Consider the following 21,385-nt stretch of genomic DNA (forward strand, 5'->3'; position numbering starts at 1 on the left):
TAGTGGCACCAAATTGTTGTTGTTTATACCCTGCCGTGGTTGCTGGGCGTGGAGCAGCTCTGAGTGCTCCCATGACCGCCAGGATTGATGGAGGCATCCAAATTGTCCTGAGCTGGTCATTTAAGTGGTGGTGGACTAGAGCCTCTATGTCAAAAGCGTTCTTGTCGCAGATAAGCCCACTGGATTGGTAATCCTGTGGTGGGCCCTTAGGTATGTTTGATGCTTCAACATCATTTAAAGTCGATGATATCTCAATGATGTGCTCGGGCCCATGTTCCTCCAGTTCATGGTTTTTATATTTAGCAGTGGTATTTTTGATGACATTATTGATAACCGTGTCTGCCAACATTACGGTTTCTGCAAGTCTCGCCATCTCAGTGACTAATGTCTCCTGCAGGCTGTCCTGAATTGTGCTTTTTAGGTTGAGGGGGTTATCATCACCCGGCGTTGCTAGCTCCTGGCTGTTTGAAATGAAATTGGGGATGTTTTCTAATGTACCCCCATCTTTCGTCTTGTGGACCTTCTGAGCGCTGTGGACTTCTATTTTTTGCCTTGTAAAATATATTTGTGGATCTGGGGAACCCCTGTTGTTGGTTTACGGACCTCTCGGTTTTTGTTGGAGCTGCTCATTTTCCTGTTATGATGTGCCTTCGGGCCACAAATTCTTTATGCGAATACTTCCAATTGGAGTGAAATGCAGAGGACTGTAGCCTTACCCCGCGTTTCCACTATCTTGCCCGCTTCTCTAGCCTTCTGCTGCCTCAAAAGGCTGTGTCGGGACACTACATTAGCATGAGCTTGCTGAGCCTGTGCTGGCTGGTACATTAACTCAGTGACGCAGATTAAATCCAATAAGACAGCCAAGTGGTACCACCTGCGATCTGATTGTGTGTGACTGACTCCGAAGGCTGTGGTTTTGAGAGAGTTAAATTAAGTTTAATCTCCAGAACATTCTAGTACATTCCACACCAGTCCGATAATCCTATAATCTGTGGTCCGTGATTCAAGCCAGTCTGCTGCTCTGTAGACCGTAGTTTAAGCAGGTGCTAGTTCCTGGTTGTAAAAGTTGAAAAGTGATTGTAGACGTCCACCTAGGATGGTTTCCTTTTTTAGTGCACTCACCACAGGTCTTGTGGGCAAGCCTGTAGCACTCGCGTTTTGCCACCCCCCAGGCGAGTGCATTTAACAGCTTATGACTGTTTGCTGAAAGAGCGGTGTGTACAAAAACGGGCAAAACTGAGAAAATTAAAGCTAGTCTGACCCGTTCCAGGCAATATGGGTCTAGCTCCTTATGTGGGAAGCCAGCTCCTCTCCTCTGCTGCTCCCCTTTGGCTGCGGCGGTGCGGTGACTGTGATGCTTCACTTCACTGGCCCCCCTCGCGGCGGTGGTAATGATGGTGACCCATTCCAGGCAATATCTAGCTCCTTATGTGGGAAGAGGCTGTTTGAGCAACTGACCGAGCCCCTCATCTCATCTCATGCTTTTGTTGCTGGTCTCCTCCAACCAGTTCCTCTCCTCTGCTGCTCCCCTTTGGGTGCGGGGGTGCGGTGACTGATGCTTCGCTTCACTGGCCCCCTCGCTGCGGTGGTAATGATGGTGACAGTGGGGGCAGCCTGGCAGCTGCAGAGGCTGCGGCCACTGTGCTTAAATTGTCCCCTCGCTGCAGTGATATCAGTGGTAGCGGTGGAGGCAATGAAGGCAGTTTGGCGGCGGCTGTGTTTTAATCATCAAGAACGCCTCACACTGCTCACGGCTCTCGCACTATCCTGCTGCGACCTCGCCTCACCCGCCTTGCCTTCACCACGTTCGCTGCCTGTTCTCTTGCGGCGGCTCACAGCAAAGGCACGGCACAGGCGGTGGCACTCAGTGCGGCCCTCGGTGCAGGGAGCTCAGGAGCTTCAGGAGCGCTCTGTGTCCATTAAGGAAAGTCGATACGGGAGCAGGTTTTATGCGCTGATGATAGTGTGCTTAAATTCCGCTGCTATGGGGTGCCAGATCCTCCATATAATGCAGAGTCCTAACAAGTACATCCAAGTCTTGAGTTGTGACACTCAATGCCAACAGAACCATGCTGGAGGTCCCCAGGCATCTCTCTCTGGGTCTGGGAAAAGCAAGGAGTTTACAGGTCCATAAGCGCCATGGGGGCCAGGTTGTCATGGCCACGGCTTGCTAGAGTCCTCCGCACGCACGCGAAGCGTGATGGCGGCTTTGTGATGTGGAGTTGGGTTGGCGGTATAGCTGCAGTGGCCGGAAGCAGACGACGCCTTCCACTGCGCTTCCGGGCTGACGCTCTTATCAGCCGGCAACTCCCGCTATTCGGTGCTTTGGATTAACCCAGTTGCCCCCCCCGGACAAGACTAAAGGCTCAGCTTTCCCTCCTGCTGGTAGCTGTTCCTTCGTGGCTGTTTTCGGTTCCCTAGCGTGAGAGGCTCTGGAGCGCCAAACTTGGTGAACCTGTTTCTGACGAATGGCAGCTGCTCCAGCATTTTGCACGAAAGAGACTGTCAGTACGTACAGGCTTTTTCCTGGCCGGTTTACTCCCTTAGAAGCCTTGTTCATTGAACCCCTGGACACCTGCGTACATGTACATTTGGTTCTTCTTTATTATTTGTGCAGGAGCGCTGGTTTTTGATTTTGGTCCATCTTTATTATTTGCGCAGGAGCGCTGTTTTTTGATTTTGGTCCATCTTTATTATTTGCGCAGGAGCGCTAGGTTTTTGGTTTTGGTTCTTCCTTATTAGTCACGCAGGAGCGCTAGTACTAGTTTTGGACCACAAGTACACAGGAGCATTCCACGGGCATCCCAGGTGCAAGACTGCTCCCCGGTGCTTGTTCTAGCTGCCTTTTTGAGGACTTCCTTGGTATGACATACGTGGTAACCATACAGTCCTTTTGTGTTTAGTAGTCCTTGGGGCAGTAGGGGGGTTGGTGTGCAGAATAAGTAATAGACAGAATGTCTTGAGGGTTTCCAGGGACGTAGCAAGGCCCAGGAAGTTCCCCCTTTTCCCCCCAGATCTGGCTTCTACCCCCGGTCCCATCTACATCCTGGTCAGTATTCACGCATCCACTAGGGTAAGGTGGGATAGGCGTTGGTGGTTCATGTCGCCTCTGCGAGATCGCCTCACAAGTATAAGGTAAGGCTTGTGGGACTGAAACAGGTGTGGCAGGACCTATACATAATTGTCTCTCCTCCAGAAGGCCCTCCTCACCTAAAAACCGGCACAGGGGGGTCACTGGTGCATTTATTCACTGTGAGTGGGAAGGCTCTATGAAGTAAGGCCACCCCTATAGAACCGCTCATAAAACCTGACTGGTAAGACTTTCGTAGCCAAATCTATGAAGGTAAGAAAATGAGGTGCCCAACAGGTGGGTGTGGTGATGTAGTCATCATGCTAGATTCCAAATTCCAAAGTCTGGAATCTGGAATGTAAGTGTGCAGGTGGTTTTGTCAAGGTTCTATTACTGTCAATTGATCCTGAAGCAGTTGAGGACTGTGGCCAATTACTCTACTCATAAGTAACTGCTTTTGGTGTTTTGGAGTATTTGCTTACCACAATTTTGGTGACGGGGATGAGATAATTCTATACTCTTTACAATTTTTATTGTTTCCATAAGGTATGATTTCTTCATTGACATTCAAAAGTAACATTTTCAAACTTATTTGGCTGCCAGAATGCGCAAAGCTACGACAATCAATGGATTCCTCCTGATGCTCGTCATGAGAGGACCAGTGCTGACGTGCAAATTATGTTCTGCGTGCTGAGGAAGTACCAACCACATCTGACCGTGTTTATTCTGTACACAAGATCATGCATCCCAGCGTGGTGGCATTTCAGGAAAAAATGAAAAAGAGTATAATGCTAGGCATAAAGAGTAGAAAGTCAGGAGTGAGATAAAGGTAGGTGATTGAACCTACCTAAAGGAGCCTTTCCAAGTCATGAAAGGAAGATCGAAGTTCAGAGTTCCAATGAGGGTGGATGCGTTGTCCAGGAATACTCAGTATAAGAAAATGGGAGTTGTGGAATAAAAGCAGAGTAGTGAGTGTAATCATGAATGCGTGGATGTTGCATCCCCTGATCAAGCAGTTGACTGCTCACAAAAACAGTGTTGTAATGTGAGGTCCAAACAGACCATTCATGCTTCAAGACAAAGTGATGAAGTAGACAGCAATCCAGGTGTGTGTAGGAGCAACAATTGGTTTTGATGTATATACATATTTGGTGCAGTTATTTAATTGTGCATTTATGTATTTTTTTTCTGTTTGTTCTGGGAAGGAAGGAGATGTTGTGTTAATGTAGTTATCATGCTAGATTCCACATTCCAGGTACCAAGGTCTTTGGAATGTGTGTGTGCTGGTGGTTTTGCCAAGGTTCTTTTACTGTCAGTTGATCCTGATGCTGTTGATGACTGTTGCCAATAAATCGAGTGGAGCTGTAGATTCACATGCTTTGCATACTCCTGCCATCTAGTGATGGGTCCGGATGTTTGCAAGGTGTTTTTCTTCGAAGAAGTCTGTCCCAGTCAAAAGGTATTGTTTTCCCGCAAGAGGATGAGTGATGTACAGAGACATCTATGCGTATGTAATGTAAATAATGAAAACTGCAACTACTACAGGTGTCCGCGGAGGTGGGAGGGCGCATGTGAATCTACAGCTCCACATGCCAAGAACAGATGCTTGCTGGGTAAATAGCATAATCCGTTCGAGGCATGTGTGCTATAGATACACATGCTTTGCATAGAATATATAGCAGTATTCTCCCAAAGCGGAGGCAAAGTAGATGTTGCAGCTGTTTGAAAAAGTGTTTAGCACTGCTAGCCCTACATTATCTTGTTGACCTGCTAACACAGCCACACAGTAGTGTTTGGTAAATTGGTGTGGACCATGTTGCTGCTTTACAAATGTCAGCTATAGGGACGTTACCTAGAAAAAGCCATAGATGCTCCTATTTTAAGAGTGGAATGTGCTCTAGGAGGTATAACATTCTTTTAGCTTTAGCATAGCAGGTTTGAATGCATTTAACAATCTATCTTGCAATACCAGATTTAGAGATATGATTGCCTTTGTGAGGTGTAGCAAATGCAACCGTTGTTTTGTCTTACGAAAATCCTTTGTCCTTTCAATATAACACAATAACGCTCTTCTAACATCAAGAGTATGAATTTTGGGTTGGTGCGAAGAACTACTCTATCTTTATGTTGTTGAAAGAATGGTTCTTCTAAAGTTAATGCTTGTAGCTCACCAACTCTCCTCAATGAAGAGATCGCAATGAAGAAGGTAGCTTTCTATGAAAGAAACTGTAACAGACAGTTGTGTAATGGCTCACAAGGTGTACCCATGAGCCGTGTAAGCACAATGTTTAGTTTCCAAACTGGTGCAGTAGGTACCCTAGGTGATAATACTCTTTTAAGGCCCTCCATAAAGGTTTTAATTACTGGAACTTTGAACAAAGATCGATGTTGCCTGTTTTGTAAACATGCGGCTAATGCCACAAGATGCAATCAAAAGGAATTGTAGGATAGACCAGAACCCTGTAGATGCAAAAGGTAACCAATGATATTTTGAATAGAGGTATCTAGAGGATCAATATTGTTATTGGTACAATATAGAACAAATCTTTTCCATTTTGCTGCATAACATGCTCCGGTAGAAGGCCGTCTTGCTTCTTTAAGAATAGTCATACACTCTGGTTGCAAGTTTAGATATCCAAACTATGACTTCAGGAGCCAAATCGCTAGATGAGCTCCTTGGGGTTCGAGTGTCCGACTTCTCCATGGTTCTGCGTGAGAAGACTGGAATTGAGATGCAGCTTTTGATGTGGCACCACTGATAGTGCCAAGAGTGTGGTAAACCACGGTTGACGGGCCCAAGTGGGAGCCACTAGATTCAGTGTGAGGGTTTTTTTTCTTCTAAATACTTTATTCGGTTTACATGATAGAAAACCATAAAAAGTTATATTTTATCTTAAAAAAGTACAAGGCACAAGTATACATATCTGGACACACTATAAAAATATCCCAATCTATATAAAAATATAAAAAGGTATGAATACAACAACGTCGAAATTTAAAAAGGATTACTTCATAAAATACAACAGTCAACTTTTAGGGATCCAGATAGTTTCTGTACCTTAGAGAAGATTTCAGAAAACCAACCACAAATGGGATACATTCTGGCTTTAATAATAGCAAAAAAATAGAGAGCGGGGCGGACTCTCTGATGAGAGTTTGTGAGTGCAAGGTGGAATATTGAGAGGATTGCCGGTAAGCTCCAGGAATTAACCACGTCGTATAATGTCTAGCACCCATTTGTCTGATGTTATGGATTTTCAAATTGGGAGAAATTGTTGAAGTCTTGCCCGACAGGTGTTACATGATCGGGGGGGGGGGGGGCGGGGAGTGTAGGCAAGTCACTGCTATTGGGGGAAGGGGAGTTACGCGTTGGTGTGCTCTTACACCTACCTTTGAGATAGTTTCCTACGTGATGCTCAAATCCACCCCAGATATGGAGCCATACCTCTCGTGGACTTTGTCGGCTCACAAACTTTTTTTACAGTGTGAGGGTTGTTTGCCTGAGCCTCCGAACCAGAAATGGAAGGAGCGGGAGAGGCGGAAAAGCGTAGGCAAATATCCCTGACCAATTCATCCATAGGGCATTGCCTTTGGATAGAGGGTGTGGGAACCTGGAAGAGCAGTTTGGGCATTTTGAGTTGTCCACTGTGGCGAAGAGATCTTTGTGGGAATCCCCATTGTTGAAAGTATGGAAGGAGAACTTGGGGATGAAGTTCTCACTCATGTATTTGTTGCCGCTTTGTGCTGAAGAGGTCAGCAATTTGATTGTTCACTCCTGGGAGATGCTCTGCCAGACGATGAACTCTGTGATGAATTGCCCAATGCCAAATGGTCTGAGAGAGGCTTGACAGTTGCAGAGAATTTAACCCCCCCTCCACCCCCATGTTTTTGTACATAGCTATCATATTGTCCGTACAGACTAGGACAATTTTCCCGATGAGATTGAAAAGCTTTCAGTGCTAGATACACCGCTAGAAGCTCTAGAAAGTAGAGTTCTGTACGTATTGTCCCATAGACCTAGAATTGTCTAATTGTGAAGTGCAGCACCCCAACCTGTGAGAGAGAAGTCTGCTGTTAGCATGATCTGTGGAACAGGGTTGATGAAGGGCCGCCCTTTTTATAAGTTTTGGGTGTTCCACCATTGCAGAGAGTGATGGGTGCGGCTGTCTACCAACACTAGTTCTGTTAATTGACCCTAAGACTGATTCCACCTACGTGCTAAACACTCTATATTATAGAGGACGCATGTGTAAACTTGAATGAGACACAATTGCAATGCATGATGCCATCATTCACTAACAGTTGCAAGAAAGTCCTGACTTAAGTATTGATTGGTCTGAAACTGTAGTAGCAGAGTTTAAATATTTCAAATTCTGGTTGCATTGGGAGAGGCAAGAATAGTGCAAGTGTTTAGAGTCATTCCCAGATAGGACTGCATTTGTGAAGACTGAAGATGAGACGGTGTGCATTGACCGTGAAACCTAATTGGTGGAGTAGGTCTAATGTAGTCTGAGTGCATTGTAAACACTTTTGGTGTGTCCTGGCTTTGATGAGCCAGTCGTTTGTTATGGGAAGACATTAATCTGTTGTCTTCTGAGATGTGCTGCCACTATTGCTAGACATTTTGTGAATACTCTGGGAGCAGTAGTTATTCCGAATGGAAGACTTTGAACTGATAGTGTTTTCCTGCTATCACAAATCTGAGCTATTTGCGATGTGCTAGGTGAACCAGAATGTGAAAGTATGTGTCTTAAGTCCAGTGTGGACATAAAATCGCTATGCTGTAGAAGTGGAACTACTTGTTGAAGCGTGACCATGTGGAAATGTTCTAAGAGTAAACCCCTGAACCTTGGTACTGTAACGGAACTGGTTCTATGGCTCCTCTTGCTAAAAGAGCTTGTACCTCTTGTTTGAGAAGCAGCAGGTGCTCTGAGGAGAGTTTGTGAGTGCAAGGTGGAATATTGGGAGGATTGCTGGTAAGCTCCAGGAAATAACCACGTCGTATAATGTCTAGCACCCATTTGTCTGATGTTATGGATTTCCAAATTGGGAGAAATTGTTGAAGTCTTGCCCGAGAGGTGTTACATGATCGGGGGGGAAGTGTAGGCAAGTCACTGTTTATTGGGGGAAGGGGAGTTACGCGTTGGTGTGCTCTTACACCTACCTTTGAAATAGTTTCCTCTGTACCCGCCTCTGTAGAAGCCTCTAGAGGAAAAGGGTTGCATGTCTGAGGATGTAGTTTTGGACCCTGCCTTATAAAATGAGCGGTGAAAGGAGCCTCCGCTTGATGGCGACTGAAGCACTCCCATGGATTTCGCCACGTAAGTGTCTTTTTTTCATCCTTTCTAGAACCTTATCAACTTGAGGTCTAAAAAGAGGTTGCTTGCCAAAGGGATATTTAAAACACATTGCTGGACTTCTGGTTTAAAACCTGGAATCCTAAGCCAGGCATGCAGACGTAAAAGAATGCTGGTGTTAACTTCTCTCGCTCCAGTGCCAGCAGCATCTACAGCACATTTAATAGAAGAATTAGATACAAGTTTTCCTTCTTGGACTAGCTCTTGTGAGTTTTTCTTGTGCTCTTCTGGGAGGTATTGAAGTAGGCCTTCCATCTCGTCCCAGTGTGCCCTGTCATACCTAGCTAGTACCCTGCGTGTTGGCAATATGCCAGTGGTTAGCGGCTTGAGCAGCCACTCTTTTACCGGATGCGTCAATTAATTTAGACTCTTTATCCGTGGAGGTGCATCTTCAGAGGTCTGTGAGTTTGCTCTTTTACGAGCATTAGAAACTACCAGTGAGTCCAAGGGTAGCTGTCCTTTAATAAAACCAGGAACAGATGGTGATGGTTTGTATTTTTTGTCAACTCTGGGTGTTACAATACGGGCATGAACAGGGCCCTTAAAAATCTCATCTTCATGCCTCATGCCTTTCAACATAGGGAGACTGGCGAGTTCTATGTGAAGTCCCTAGTGTCTGAAATAAAAAGTCGTCATCCAAAGCTTCTTTGTGCAGTGTAACTCCATGATAAGATAGTGCCCCTGAAATCAGCTCCTTACCATCTGGAGGTGATGGTTTTGAAGGGTATAAATCTGGATCATTATCCATGGGAGGACCACTATTATAATCATCCCATGGATCGGTTGGTAAAGGAACACTGTCATCCTCATAGTCCTCTCCTAAATCAGGCTTTGTATGAGGAGACCCTTGTGGTGTTAAGTGAAGTGGATCTGAGGCTGGCAGTTGTGGTAATGGTGAAGGTGGAGGGGATGGCAAATTAGGGTGGGCAGGACTTGTTGCAATGTCCTCCTTTTTCTTAAGAGGAATCTTGTACCCTGTGTCCTCTGAACTAACTTTCCTTTTTGAACGAGTTTTAGCTAAAACGTGTCCAGTATCTGGTTTGATGTATAACTTATTATGGTCTAATCTGTCCTTCATGACATCTAAGATCGGTTTCAGGGGATCTGGGCGATCTTCTTTTGATTGCGGTGGCGAAGGTTTCAATGCCGAACCGGACTGGACCCTTTTATCCTTTTAAGCGGAAGATTTCGGTTCCGAAACAGATTGGTCCTTCAGAGTGGAATGTTTCGGATCCGAAGACTATCTGTCTCGACTTGATGCCGAGCCGGAAGGCTTGATTATTTGTTTCGGTGCCGGGCACGAGGGCGGGGAGACGGAAACATTGTCTCAGTGCCGACCAAGGCCCAAAGGCAGAGGTGGTGCCTAAGCATTATGTTTAGTGGAAGAGAGTTTATGGTGTAAGGGGGCTTTAGTACTCATGACATCCTGTCCCGTTGGAATGCCCTGGGACTCCAATTCGATTTCTAAGTCAGAATCCGAATCTGGGACCGAGAAGCCCCCTCTTCTTCCGCAGCTGTCACTTCTTCCTGTTCGGATTCTTTTCGAAGATATCCGGCGTATATGGAGTGTTTTGGTGCTGCAATTCTCGTCGTCGAGCTGGACGATCCCAAAGGGTCTTTTTCGATCGAAACGACCGACAAGCCTCACAATGTTCTTCCTTGTGCTCCGGTGAGAGGTACAAGTTGCAGACTTGGTGTAGGTCGGTGTGAGGGTACTTTGAGTGACATCAAGGACAGAATTGAAACAGAGTCCGTTCCATCTGCAAAAGACTTTACTTACCCGGCTAGGCCTGAAGCCCGCCCATGATGTTTTTGATCGAAGATGGAAATTTTCCTGACCAAATCGATAAGTGTAGAGAGGGAAACCCATGCGGTAATACTTTCGAGGGTACAGTGGATTGCACACCGAGGGGAACCCGAAGGACGGGTTTGAACCAGAGTGCAGCAATGCACTTCCGAACCAGATGGCGGAAAGAAAACAATACAACAGTGAAGTTGATGCCCATGCGCACTATCACCGAAAGGAGGAGCCACATTACCTCGTGACTGGGATAGACTTCTTCGAAGAAAAACAACTTGCAAACATCAGAGCCCAACACTAGATGGCAGAAGTATGCAAAGCATGTGTATCTACAGCACACATGTCTCGAACACATGGTATAGAGTTTTATAACCTATGCCAACTGATTCCCAAAAACACAAATGGAAATGGACCACAGCATTTTCTCACTCTTTATCTTATCTTGTCAAATTTTCATTTTGTTCAAGAATGACAGAGCCCAAAAAAATAGATCGGAAGAGGGTGCCAGAGGCAAAGCAGAGATGATCTAAACATATAGGAATCATGTTACAGACACTCGTCGGTCGATACCCACTGTGATCCAACAACATTTTCCCTAAGAAAATAACATGAAGATTTTCTGATGCAATAACAGTATATGAAGTTAGCAGACACTAAGTGACAATGTAAAATTCATGCTTTTGTACCACAAAAGGTTTATACTGGAAAGATCGGTGGCATGGCATGACGAAAGGGCAGGTAATGGTAGCCCGCACCTGTGCAGAGTGGTTGCCATTGATACCACACTTTACAGATAAAGCTATCAGTTACACAGGACCATTTAAAAAAAGAGAATTCAAAGGGGATTAAAAAGCTGAAAGACAGACTTTCAATTTAAAACACATGTACCTAATATATCCAAATGGATGGGGAATAAAAACAACTCCACTTTCGACCAGATCAAACATGAGGTAAACAAATGAAACAGCCAGTTTCTTTTTGGTACCTTTTGCACTTTATTAAGAGTGTTGGGGTAGAAGAGGAGGTGGAAGTTGTGCTGGCTTTTGCTTTCCCAGTTGTTCAACTGCTTAACTTTATTTTCAGCTGACCTCTGACTGAAAACTGTCGAAAGCGGCAGCCTCAACTTCATTGGGTCAAAATGATTTCCTCATCAAGCCCACAACATTCAAGGTAAAAGCAACACCGGTTAGAAGAGTCAGAAATCAATTCAAACTTTAATCAGATTGGTTTAATATTTTTTCAGCACGGGGATCAAGGGTTGGAGGAAAGAATAAAGTTACAAGATTATTTTAATATTTTTACAATGTTAAACTAAAACAGTTCTAGGCTACGTGTGTAAGTAAATCTAGAACACAAAAGGGTTAAATAAGAATATTCTTTTTCTTTAAGATACAAGAACTTAAACTTTTAACAAACTTCACAGAACAGATACTGCAAAGGAACAACTCCTTGAAATCTTCTTTTATAAAGTGAATATTGTCCGTAATCCACATCAACTTATCGAGTAGTGTTCTCCCCAGTCACCTCTAAACTAACCGTGTGCTTGAAACGGGAGGACAAAAAGGGAAGCAACGGTTAACTCCATCATGAAGAAGTAAAAGTCGTTTGGCGTCCATCCATGTGTTTAAAAAAAAAGGAAGAAACTGGAAAAACGCTGTGATATCGTGAAGATGGCATCTAAAGTTTAAAAAAAAAAGTCAACTCACATGAAGGCGGTTGTAGAACATCTTCAATTTTTTCTGCCCAGAATGGGGAGAATATTTCCTGAACAACACCCAAAGGCTTGAAATTCTTGCTGCTGATCTCAAATGGTGAACAGAAAATAAACCAAAAATATTTTTTTCAATTCATAATAAAAATGCCTCGGAGGCTGCATCCTACACTTCGATGCCTATGGCAGAAAGCTGTTGAACTAAGCAAAAATAAATACAATTTCGTGGCCATTCATAGCAAGGGTGACATGCATTTCAAAACATGGTGGGACTGTTAGACAAAGTTTGACTTCACTTAACCCTAAAGAGAAAACTACAAAGGACAGTGCTAGTTCGATAGCCAAGGAAACATTCTTCTGGCTCAAACTGAAACTTAGTGGCCACAGATAACCATTACAACCCAACCCAAGGAAGCACAACCTCTTCTCAGTAAATAAGGACATCGACTCCTTAAATACTCAACATTTTGGAGATCAAAAAGATTTTTCACCACTGCCTGGAAGATCTGGAGTATATGTGATACTGCACCTTCAGAGGAGACCCATTTTCCCCACCAGCATGCATCAGGTGACAAATGCTCTGTTCAATGCAAGGAATACTCTTCTGGAAGGGCAGTTTTGGAAGTGTACCTGGAAGCCTCCTTGGCTGCACGATGAGCTCCTACAAGGGAGATGTGCTTGGATTTTGCTATGAGATCGCCTTGTGTGTGGCATCTACAGAGGGCAGAGTCTTGCGGCCGGGGCTTCTAGAGCCACAGATCTCAAGCAATTCCAGAAGTCCTGTAACCTGGGGGGCCTTTTCCACTGAATCGCTACATTTGTTCCTGGAGGGAATGGGTACGGCCTTTCCTTGCAAGCTCCTGAATGCATAGACAAGACTAAATAGCCCTTTTTGACTATCCTGCAAACACTTGAGAGGTGAGGAGTAAACAGTCACGATGACAAGGGCTGCTTTTCCTGGTTGTTCCACAATACTGTTACTGAATTCAGTTTGCTACAAACGTCCATTTTTCCCCAGATATATATGTATCCCGACGGAGAATCAATCTGTAGAGTTCAGCCGTGGCTACTGTGCTGTTTATTAGCCTTATTTGATCGGAGACCTGCACTCAGCAAAAGCCAAACACGAGCCAATCAGGTTTCGGCAGGTGGGAGCTAGGGGCTACAGTGATTACAACAAATGTGAGAAAAGTAGAAATAAATGTAGTTTACAGTTATGGGATGGCACAATTTGCTTCGTCTTAAACCATGTTCCCCATAACAACCTATGTACAATAAATATGATCTCAAGGTATCGGTAAATCCTTTGACAAGTGTACTATCCCGTCTGGTCAGACAAACCCCGCCAGTCACAGCTCGTAAAGGTACCCATGACTAGTAGGGTCTGGGCTCAGCAGTGGTGGCTGCTGGAAGGTTACATCAACTAAGGCTGAACTGCAGGGGTGATCATTCAAGGATCCCCTTTGGTGATTAGCCAGTTAGGATTTATAGCCATCACAGCAGTTTTCAAATTTCCTTTTTAATGAAGTGCTTTTTAGAACAGACAACACTGGGAAAGAAAAGTCTGCTTCTATCGGATTTCATTAACCATAAATTTAACAGTCCCAACAAAAGAAAATTCCCCAACAAAACCAATAATCGAGGCTTCTGCGTAAGGGCGACAGACAAGAAAATCATTATTAGCCACAGGTGAATATAAGCCTCTTCCGAACCTTAGAGCGCCAGCAGAGGGCGCTACGGAATGAACTCTGATTGGCTGTAGTCTGTAACTTGCCCAGTACAGGGTGTCTGGCTGACTTCGTCCTAAATAAGGCTAACATTAGTGAACTAGGAGAAACGGCATTTGGTTGCAAGTTGTGGCACTCAGGAGCAGCCCTCCCCAATGCGCTGGCATGATCTGCCAACTTTCCGGTCCAGCTTGACCATCTTCATAATGGCTTCCTCACGGCCACGGCCCATATGGTCAAAGGTGCAGTCGTGTTGTTCTGGAAGACGATGTAACATACAGAATACATAACCTGAAGGAAGAAGCAAACAAAACGTAAGCATTAGATCCAGGCCATATCCGTCAAAGACGTAGATACTTGTGCCAATAGGAGGAATGACTATGCACGAGCCACAGTTGACAAGAAACAGACAAAGCAAAATGGTTTGGTTTTCTACCCTTCATATTCCAAGTACACAGTTTTATGTAGGTCGAGCATTAAAGTACACTCTGTAACAGTGTCCACCTGAAGCCATTACTATTTAGAGTGCTGACTCCATGAAAGGTGGCAGTCTTATCAACGTCATTTAAAGCATTTAAGTAAAAGGAAAAAAAGCTTGTATGTTGACCAAAACTGTACGAATGTTTCAAATCGAAAACCATATATTTTTATGCAATGTTTGACCAAACATATTCTGTTTACCTAAATCATACATATAGATTACCAAGGTGCACTGGGTGAGGATTCGATGATGAAGCATGCCACTGGCGATACCTGTGGGTGAGGATCCTACCAATACATCCACGAGATGCCAGGGATGCACCAATTTCCCTGGGTGCAGATCCCCCACCATCTTATGGTATATTGGGACCTGATAACTGACCTCTTAGACCGTAAGAGTTCATTTCTAGCCAGGATAACCCTCTCTAGTGTAATTACTGGTTCTATCCAGGGGGCTGAGGGTTACCCCTTTCTAGCTTCCCACTCCCTCGTGGTTATTTACTATTTATGATAGGTCATCAGTTTGAGGAAGTGGGGGATGAGGTGGGCTGTATTATAATAGTTGGCAGGTTGTACAACTTCAGACAAAAATTACCCTGCACTTTTACCACACGATATATTGAGATACTTGAGTCACACAATGACATTACCATACCGCATTCTTCTCCTCTTTACCCTCAACACATTAAGAGACACACCACACTCTCTCAAGTATGCCTAGGTCTACTCATTTCTTCTCAAATACTCTTCTACCTACATGAATGAATCAGATTCATTTAACCATCTATGAACTGAGAGCAGAATCAATCCTAGGCCTACAGTCAGTTCACTACAGAAACCTGGATATGAACTGATGCACAGCCTATTCCACGTCAAACCATGCTCGCACGTAAAAAATATTTAGAAAAAAATCATCTGTCTACAAATGTATGATAAGCCGAACCACTGTTCAAATCAACATCCTTCTGACCAATGGAATGAAGATTACAAAGTCTGTTTATGTAAACCTCTGCTCATCTACCGTTCCCCCACTCCCACATTAGCAGAGACTACCTTAACACATCACAACTTCTTGATACCTTAGTACAATAGTTGACAAAGTTAGCCTATATCAACCAAACTTACGACTTGATTAGCTTTCTGCAAATGATCACTTGATGCAATATGTGCCTCTCTTACCTCAGTGACTGACTACCAGTCACCTGAACTGAACTTTTCCATTCGAATGGCTCTGAAACCTCGTACCCGCACAAACCATCTGTTTCAGACAATGGAAACAAGCCTTTGCAATGCAATCGGTCTCGCCTTCGGGACCTTATAAGTGTTTAGCCATGCAACATATCTTGGGTCATGTGCCGCTAGGGATTGAATAGCTATAAAATTATTACACACTGGGTCATGTAGTGGGAGTCAGGAATATATGCTTGCCTCTGCCGTGCGCAGCGGTGGCTAAATGGTGAACATAACCAAAAGTTGTAAAGGGTCTAGGGGGGCCAAAGGCATGTGTTGGAACCAACCAATTTATTGCAAAGCGCTCGGATATCCTTCGGGATCTTGTTTGCGCTATATAAAACTTTATAAATAAATAAAGTCTGTAGTTAAGTATGGTAACTGAGGCCTGCAGACAGATTCACTAGAAGCTCTGGCTGTAAGGGATCCTGGTCACAGCTGCAAATGGAGACAGAAATCTAGACCAAAGAACTAGCTTACCAGCCACTGAAGGTAATGCTGCATCTCCAATCTGCCAGGATAAAAACACATTTCTACCTTTCATGAAAAGTTATACCACCCAATGTAGGGCTAACATAACGTCATACCAGGAGATGCTGCAAAACGTAGGGCTGTTTTACCCGTTAGCAGCGCAAACTAGCCCCCACCCATCAAAGTGAATACAGGGCCAACGCAACTACCTTGAAAAAAGATGAACATACCATAAGGAAATCCTATCTGCCATCAGCATCAGAGCTGTGTACCTGCGACCAGAGGCGATGGGGAGAAAACAGGCCGTACCTATCTGCCTTTAGTGATAACAGAAACACATCGTGGTAGCTTTCCTGCAATGCAAACTTTATACTATGGAATATATAATGCACACCTTCGGATATGAAAGAAAGAAAGATTATAGGATGTTGTGACTTCCCATTAGAGATAAAATGTTAAGACTACAGATGACCCTGTAGTTTTGCTGATAGTACAAGGATGGGCCAAAGATGAATCATGATTTCAGTAAGTCCGTCATTGGATGCGCATTTTGTAGAGCTCTGTAAGTAAGCTACAGGCCACACGTTTTCAACTCAATAGATGTCAGCCTGCCATCCTTCTGAGGTCGATTCAATGAACTCACTAGTGGAGTAAAGGCCCCATCTGTTATTAATACTGCCTGGACGTTGCTCTCCACATTTCTCTGTTGTGTGTTATGTTGATCATGTCTTATTGTGTTGGGCGCTCTCACCCTATTTTCAACAGATGGCTGCCCCGGACAGTGTCCATTTCTTGTCCCGTGGGGCGGACTTGTCTGGGTCATTGCACTTTAGGGGGGAGCCCAATTTATCAGTGGAAGCCCCTGCTGGTCCCGGGGTCACTGGGCCTGGAACCGGACGGGCGGGAATGTGCCCGATTTTCTTACCCTTTTCCTCAGTAGGGGTCCGAGTCTCTGGGGGCTGTGTTCCTACAGTCCTTCAGCCGGAGGAGGGGCGCACAGCTTCGACCCCGCACCCTGTCAGCAGAGGTCTCCTCAGAGCTTCCCCAAGTCCTACGACCTCGGGCATCACTCACGCTGCTGTATTTCAGGAGAGCCGCCATTGTGCCTCTGCGAACCTCGACCTCTGAACCTTTTGCACACGCTCACTGCCTCACAGCTAGGGGTGGAGGGCAGAGATCTGCTCTGGGGATGACTAGGTATTGTAACATACATACATATATATATTAAAGCTTCGAAATTTCTCCCACTCAACGGGAAAAAGAGGCGGCACTCACGGGGATACTTAAAGCAGTGTTCTTTATTTCACTGACAGTTGTCAGTGAAATAAAAAACACTGCTTTGTTAAGTATCCCCGTGAGTGCCGCCTCTTTTTCCCGTTGAGTGGGAGAAATTTCGGAGCTTTAATATAACGCAGCACACCATCGCGTGGCAGCACCCGTCTGCAGAGTGACTTCGCTGTCTGGTGTACTTGGAGCAGTAATATAAATATATATACATACATACACATACATACATACATACATACACATACATATATATACATACACATATATATATACACATGAATACAGCAAAGTTTTCTTCAAAAGAAGACGCCGCACACCACCTCAATTATGTGACTTTTTCGTTTATTTCTTGTAGGTTCCCCACCTACGCGTTTCAGACAGATAAACTGTCCTTGATCACGGTTACAAACACGTGTCCATCATTTGTGTCTACCATTTATACTGACAAAATCCACTTGGCAGTTAGGATGCATTGTGGGTTCAGTAGTTCATTTTTGCATTTGTTTATCTTGCACTGCGCTTTTACCAGCCGGATCGCGGCATTAGAATGGCATTGGTGAACGTTTATTTGTTCTTATTAGTCAATGCTATAACTGTAACGACCATAGCATTATTTATACTGTTATGTATATTTATAATGCGGTTCACGCGACCATGGGGGAGTGATCATGGACTAAGTGTCCATGTTTAGTATTCCATGGCTTAGTGCCCAGGCCCTCGATTTTCGCATGTCGGTTTGAGGCTGAGTGCCTACGTTCGATAATGTCATTCAATGCTTTGATCAACAGCCGGTTTGGCGCAGAGTTAAAAACTGTTAATTTCATTAGGTCACTTAGATTGCACTATCAAGCAAGTTATCATAAAACCTTTTGGAATCAGAGATTAGTTATCTACAAGATCAGTATTCAGTTCATCAAAAATTATTATAAGTGTACACTCAGTTCTTCGTCCATATTGAGACCCCATGGCTGTCTGGTCTTGAACCTGATAATCAATTTGGATTCCAGGCGTCTCAATCTTGTTACTCGATCACCTCCTCTTTCATTTTCTCCCACCATGGCAATTCCTGCATATTTCATATTTTTCCATGTTTTGCCAGGATGTGTCCTTAGATGTTTAGCCGTTGCGTAGCTCATATCATTGTTCTGAATGGCTCTAGTATGTTCAAGTATTCTTTTTTTGAGTGGGCAGATAGTAGAACCAATGTATTTTTTACCGCAAAAACAGACAATTTGATATACCACGAATGATGACTCGCAAGTTATCTTGTCCTTTATTTCAAATATTCTTCCCTTTGGATCTTTTATGGTTTTGATGTTCTGGCCGATGGTACATGCCTTGCATGTTGTGCATTTGCTGAATCCTAGTTGTCGTTTTTCTAGCCAGCTCAAAGTTTTGATTTCCTTTTTAAAGTGGCTGTTGACTAGTGTGTCTTGTAATGAGGGCGCTTTGCGATAAGTGATTAGGGGTCCATCACCTATTAGCATTCCTATCTCATTGTCCTTTTTCAGCACATTCCAAAATGTTAACAAGATTTGACGGATTTTATAACTTTCTCTTGAGTATGTTAGAATCAGTCGTGGTTTTTCTTCATCTTTGTTCTCTATAGGTTTGCCTTTGGGTATCAGAGTTTCAGCTCTTGTTTTAGCTCTTGCTTTTTGCTCACCCTTGGTTATATCCGCCTGTTTATATCCTCGCCGGATGAAGCGATCTCTAGTTTCTGTAAATTTGTTTTCCATTTCAATCTCTTCCGAGCAATTCCGTTTCATTCGTAGGAATTCCCCGTAGGGGATACTTTGTTTGAGTGAAATGGGATGGAAACTTGTTCCATAGAGCACACTGTTCGTGTATGTTTTTTTTCTGAATACTGTAGTTTCCAGTTTATTATTGTTAATGTAGATCTTTGCGTCGAGAAATTCGATTTCTTTCTTTTGGATGTTTGATGTGAACTGTAATCCTACCTCGTTCACATTCAGAATTTCAATGTATTCCGTCAGTTTTTGTTTAGTCCCTTTCCACAGGATGAACAGATCATCTATGAATCTGAGCCAAACAACCACATCCGTAGTGTATGGCTCATTCTCCTCTCTCCAAGCTATGTTTTTTTCCCACCAACCCATGGTGAGGTTGGCATAGCTCGGAGAGAAGGAGACTCCCATGGCACAGCCACAGACTTGTTTGTAAATTTTCTTGTCAAAGGTGAAAACATTGTTCTCCAAGCAAAACGACATCATGTCAGTTAGCATATTGGTGTGTCTTAGCTCGGATATCGGTCTCTGGTTAAGGAAGTATTTTACTGCGTTCATACCTATATCATGTTGGATCGATGTGTATAGTGACACAACATCTATAGTTGCTAGCCAATACTCTGGTTGCCATTCGACTCCCATGATGATTCGTAGGAAGTCACCAGTATCTTTAATGAATGAGCTCAGAGTCGGGACTATAGGAGCTAAAAAATGGTCCACATAGGAAGATACATTTTCACACAGGGAGCCACTGACAAGCACCACGATGAAGTGGAAACTAGAATTGACGTCTATAAATACGTTCGAAAGCTGAAATTAAAGAAACTTTTCTCGCGGAAAAAACAAGGAGAAGAATTGCCCACTACAAGCACCAGTGCACAAACCAAACCGCCAGAAACCCTTGTAGTCGCGGATGCGACAAGCTTACAAACAGCGTTTGAACTAGCTCATCGGAGCAAACAGACCTGACCAACACCCAATTTCTCTCCCAAATGGGCCACGTGATAGGTACACATCCAAAGACCAATTTAAAAAACAAGTCAAAATTTTGTCCTGTTCTTCACCCTGGCAATCGTATTGATGTATTTCATGATCTGGTAGTGGCGGAACTGGAGACAATGAAAAACACAATTAACAACAAAGAAAATGTAACTAAGAACCAACGCATTGCTTTAAAAAATCTCCAGTCAAATCCAATGATTGAAATAAAGCCCGCAGACAAGGGTGGGAACATCGTAGTTTTGAATAAAACTGATTATTTAGAGGAAGCATATCGCCAACTAAACAATGGGACTAATTACCAACTATTGGAGCGTAATCCAACAATGGATATGACAAGGACCTTACACAAACAAATTGAGGCATGGCAAGGAAATGGCTTAATAAGCAAAGAAGAAAAAAACTTCTTAACAGTTAACCATCCTATTTTGCCAACAGTATATTTCCTTCCCAAGGTACATAAGACTCTGATCAAACCACCTGGACGCCCTATAATATCGAGCTGTGGCTCCCTGTGTGAAAATGTATCTTCCTATGTGGACCATTTTTTAGCTCCTATAGTCCCGACTCTGAGCTCATTCATTAAAGATACTGGTGACTTCCTACGAATCATCATGGGAGTCGAATGGCAACCAGAGTATTGGCTAGCAACTATAGATGTTGTGTCACTATACACATCGATCCAACATGATATAGGTATGAACGCAGTAAAATACTTCCTTAACCAGAGACCGATATCCGAGCTAAGACACACCAATATGCTAACTGACATGATGTTGTTTTGCTTGGAGAACAATGTTTTCACCTTTGACAAGAAAATTTACAAACAAGTCTGTGGCTGTGCCATGGGAGTCTCCTTCTCTCCGAGCTATGCCAACCTCACCATGGGTTGGTGGGAAAAAAACATAGCTTGGAGAGAGGAGAATGAGCCATACACTACGGATGTGGTTGTTTGGCTCAGATTCATAGATGATCTGTTCCTCCTGTGGAAAGGGACTAAACAAAAACTGACGGAATACATTGAAATTCTGAATGTGAATGAGGTAGGATTACAGTTCACATCAAACATCCAAAAGAAAGAACTCGAATTTCTCGACACAAAGATCTACATTAACAATAATAAACTGGAAACTACAGTACTCAGAAAAAAACCATCCACGAACAGTGTGCTCTATGGAACAAGTTTCCATCCCATTTCACTCAAACAAAGTATCCCCTACGGGGAATTCCTACGAATGAAACGGAATTGCTCGGAAGAGATTGAAATGGAAAACAAATTTACAGAAACTAGAGATCGCTTCATCCGGCGAGGATATAAACAGGCGGATATAACCAAGGGTGAGCAAAAAGCAAGAGCTAAAACAAGAGCTGAAACTCTGATACCCAAAGGCAAACCTATAGAGAACAAAGATGAAGAAAAACCACGACTGATTCTAACATACTCAAGAGAAAGTTATAAAATCCGTCAAATCTTGTTAAAATTTTGGAATGTGCTGAAAAAGGA

General features: G+C 43.8%; 1 protein-coding gene across 1 annotated transcript in view; it reads right to left on the reverse strand.

The window, feature by feature from the left end:
- Nucleotides 1–11,434: 11,434 nt before the first annotated feature.
- ZFAND3 (zinc finger AN1-type containing 3) overlaps nucleotides 11,435–21,385 on the reverse strand; it is a 617,257-nt gene continuing 607,306 nt past the window's right edge. The window contains exon 6 of the mRNA XM_078647365.1: nucleotides 11,435–13,957. Coding sequence (XP_078503491.1) covers nucleotides 13,803–13,957 — 155 coding nt within the window. The 3' untranslated portion in view covers nucleotides 11,435–13,802. The remainder of the gene's footprint in view (nucleotides 13,958–21,385) is intronic.

This window comes from Lissotriton helveticus, chromosome 6, assembly GCF_964261635.1.
Source record: "Lissotriton helveticus chromosome 6, aLisHel1.1, whole genome shotgun sequence".
Classification (NCBI taxonomy): Eukaryota; Metazoa; Chordata; class Amphibia; order Caudata; family Salamandridae; genus Lissotriton; species Lissotriton helveticus.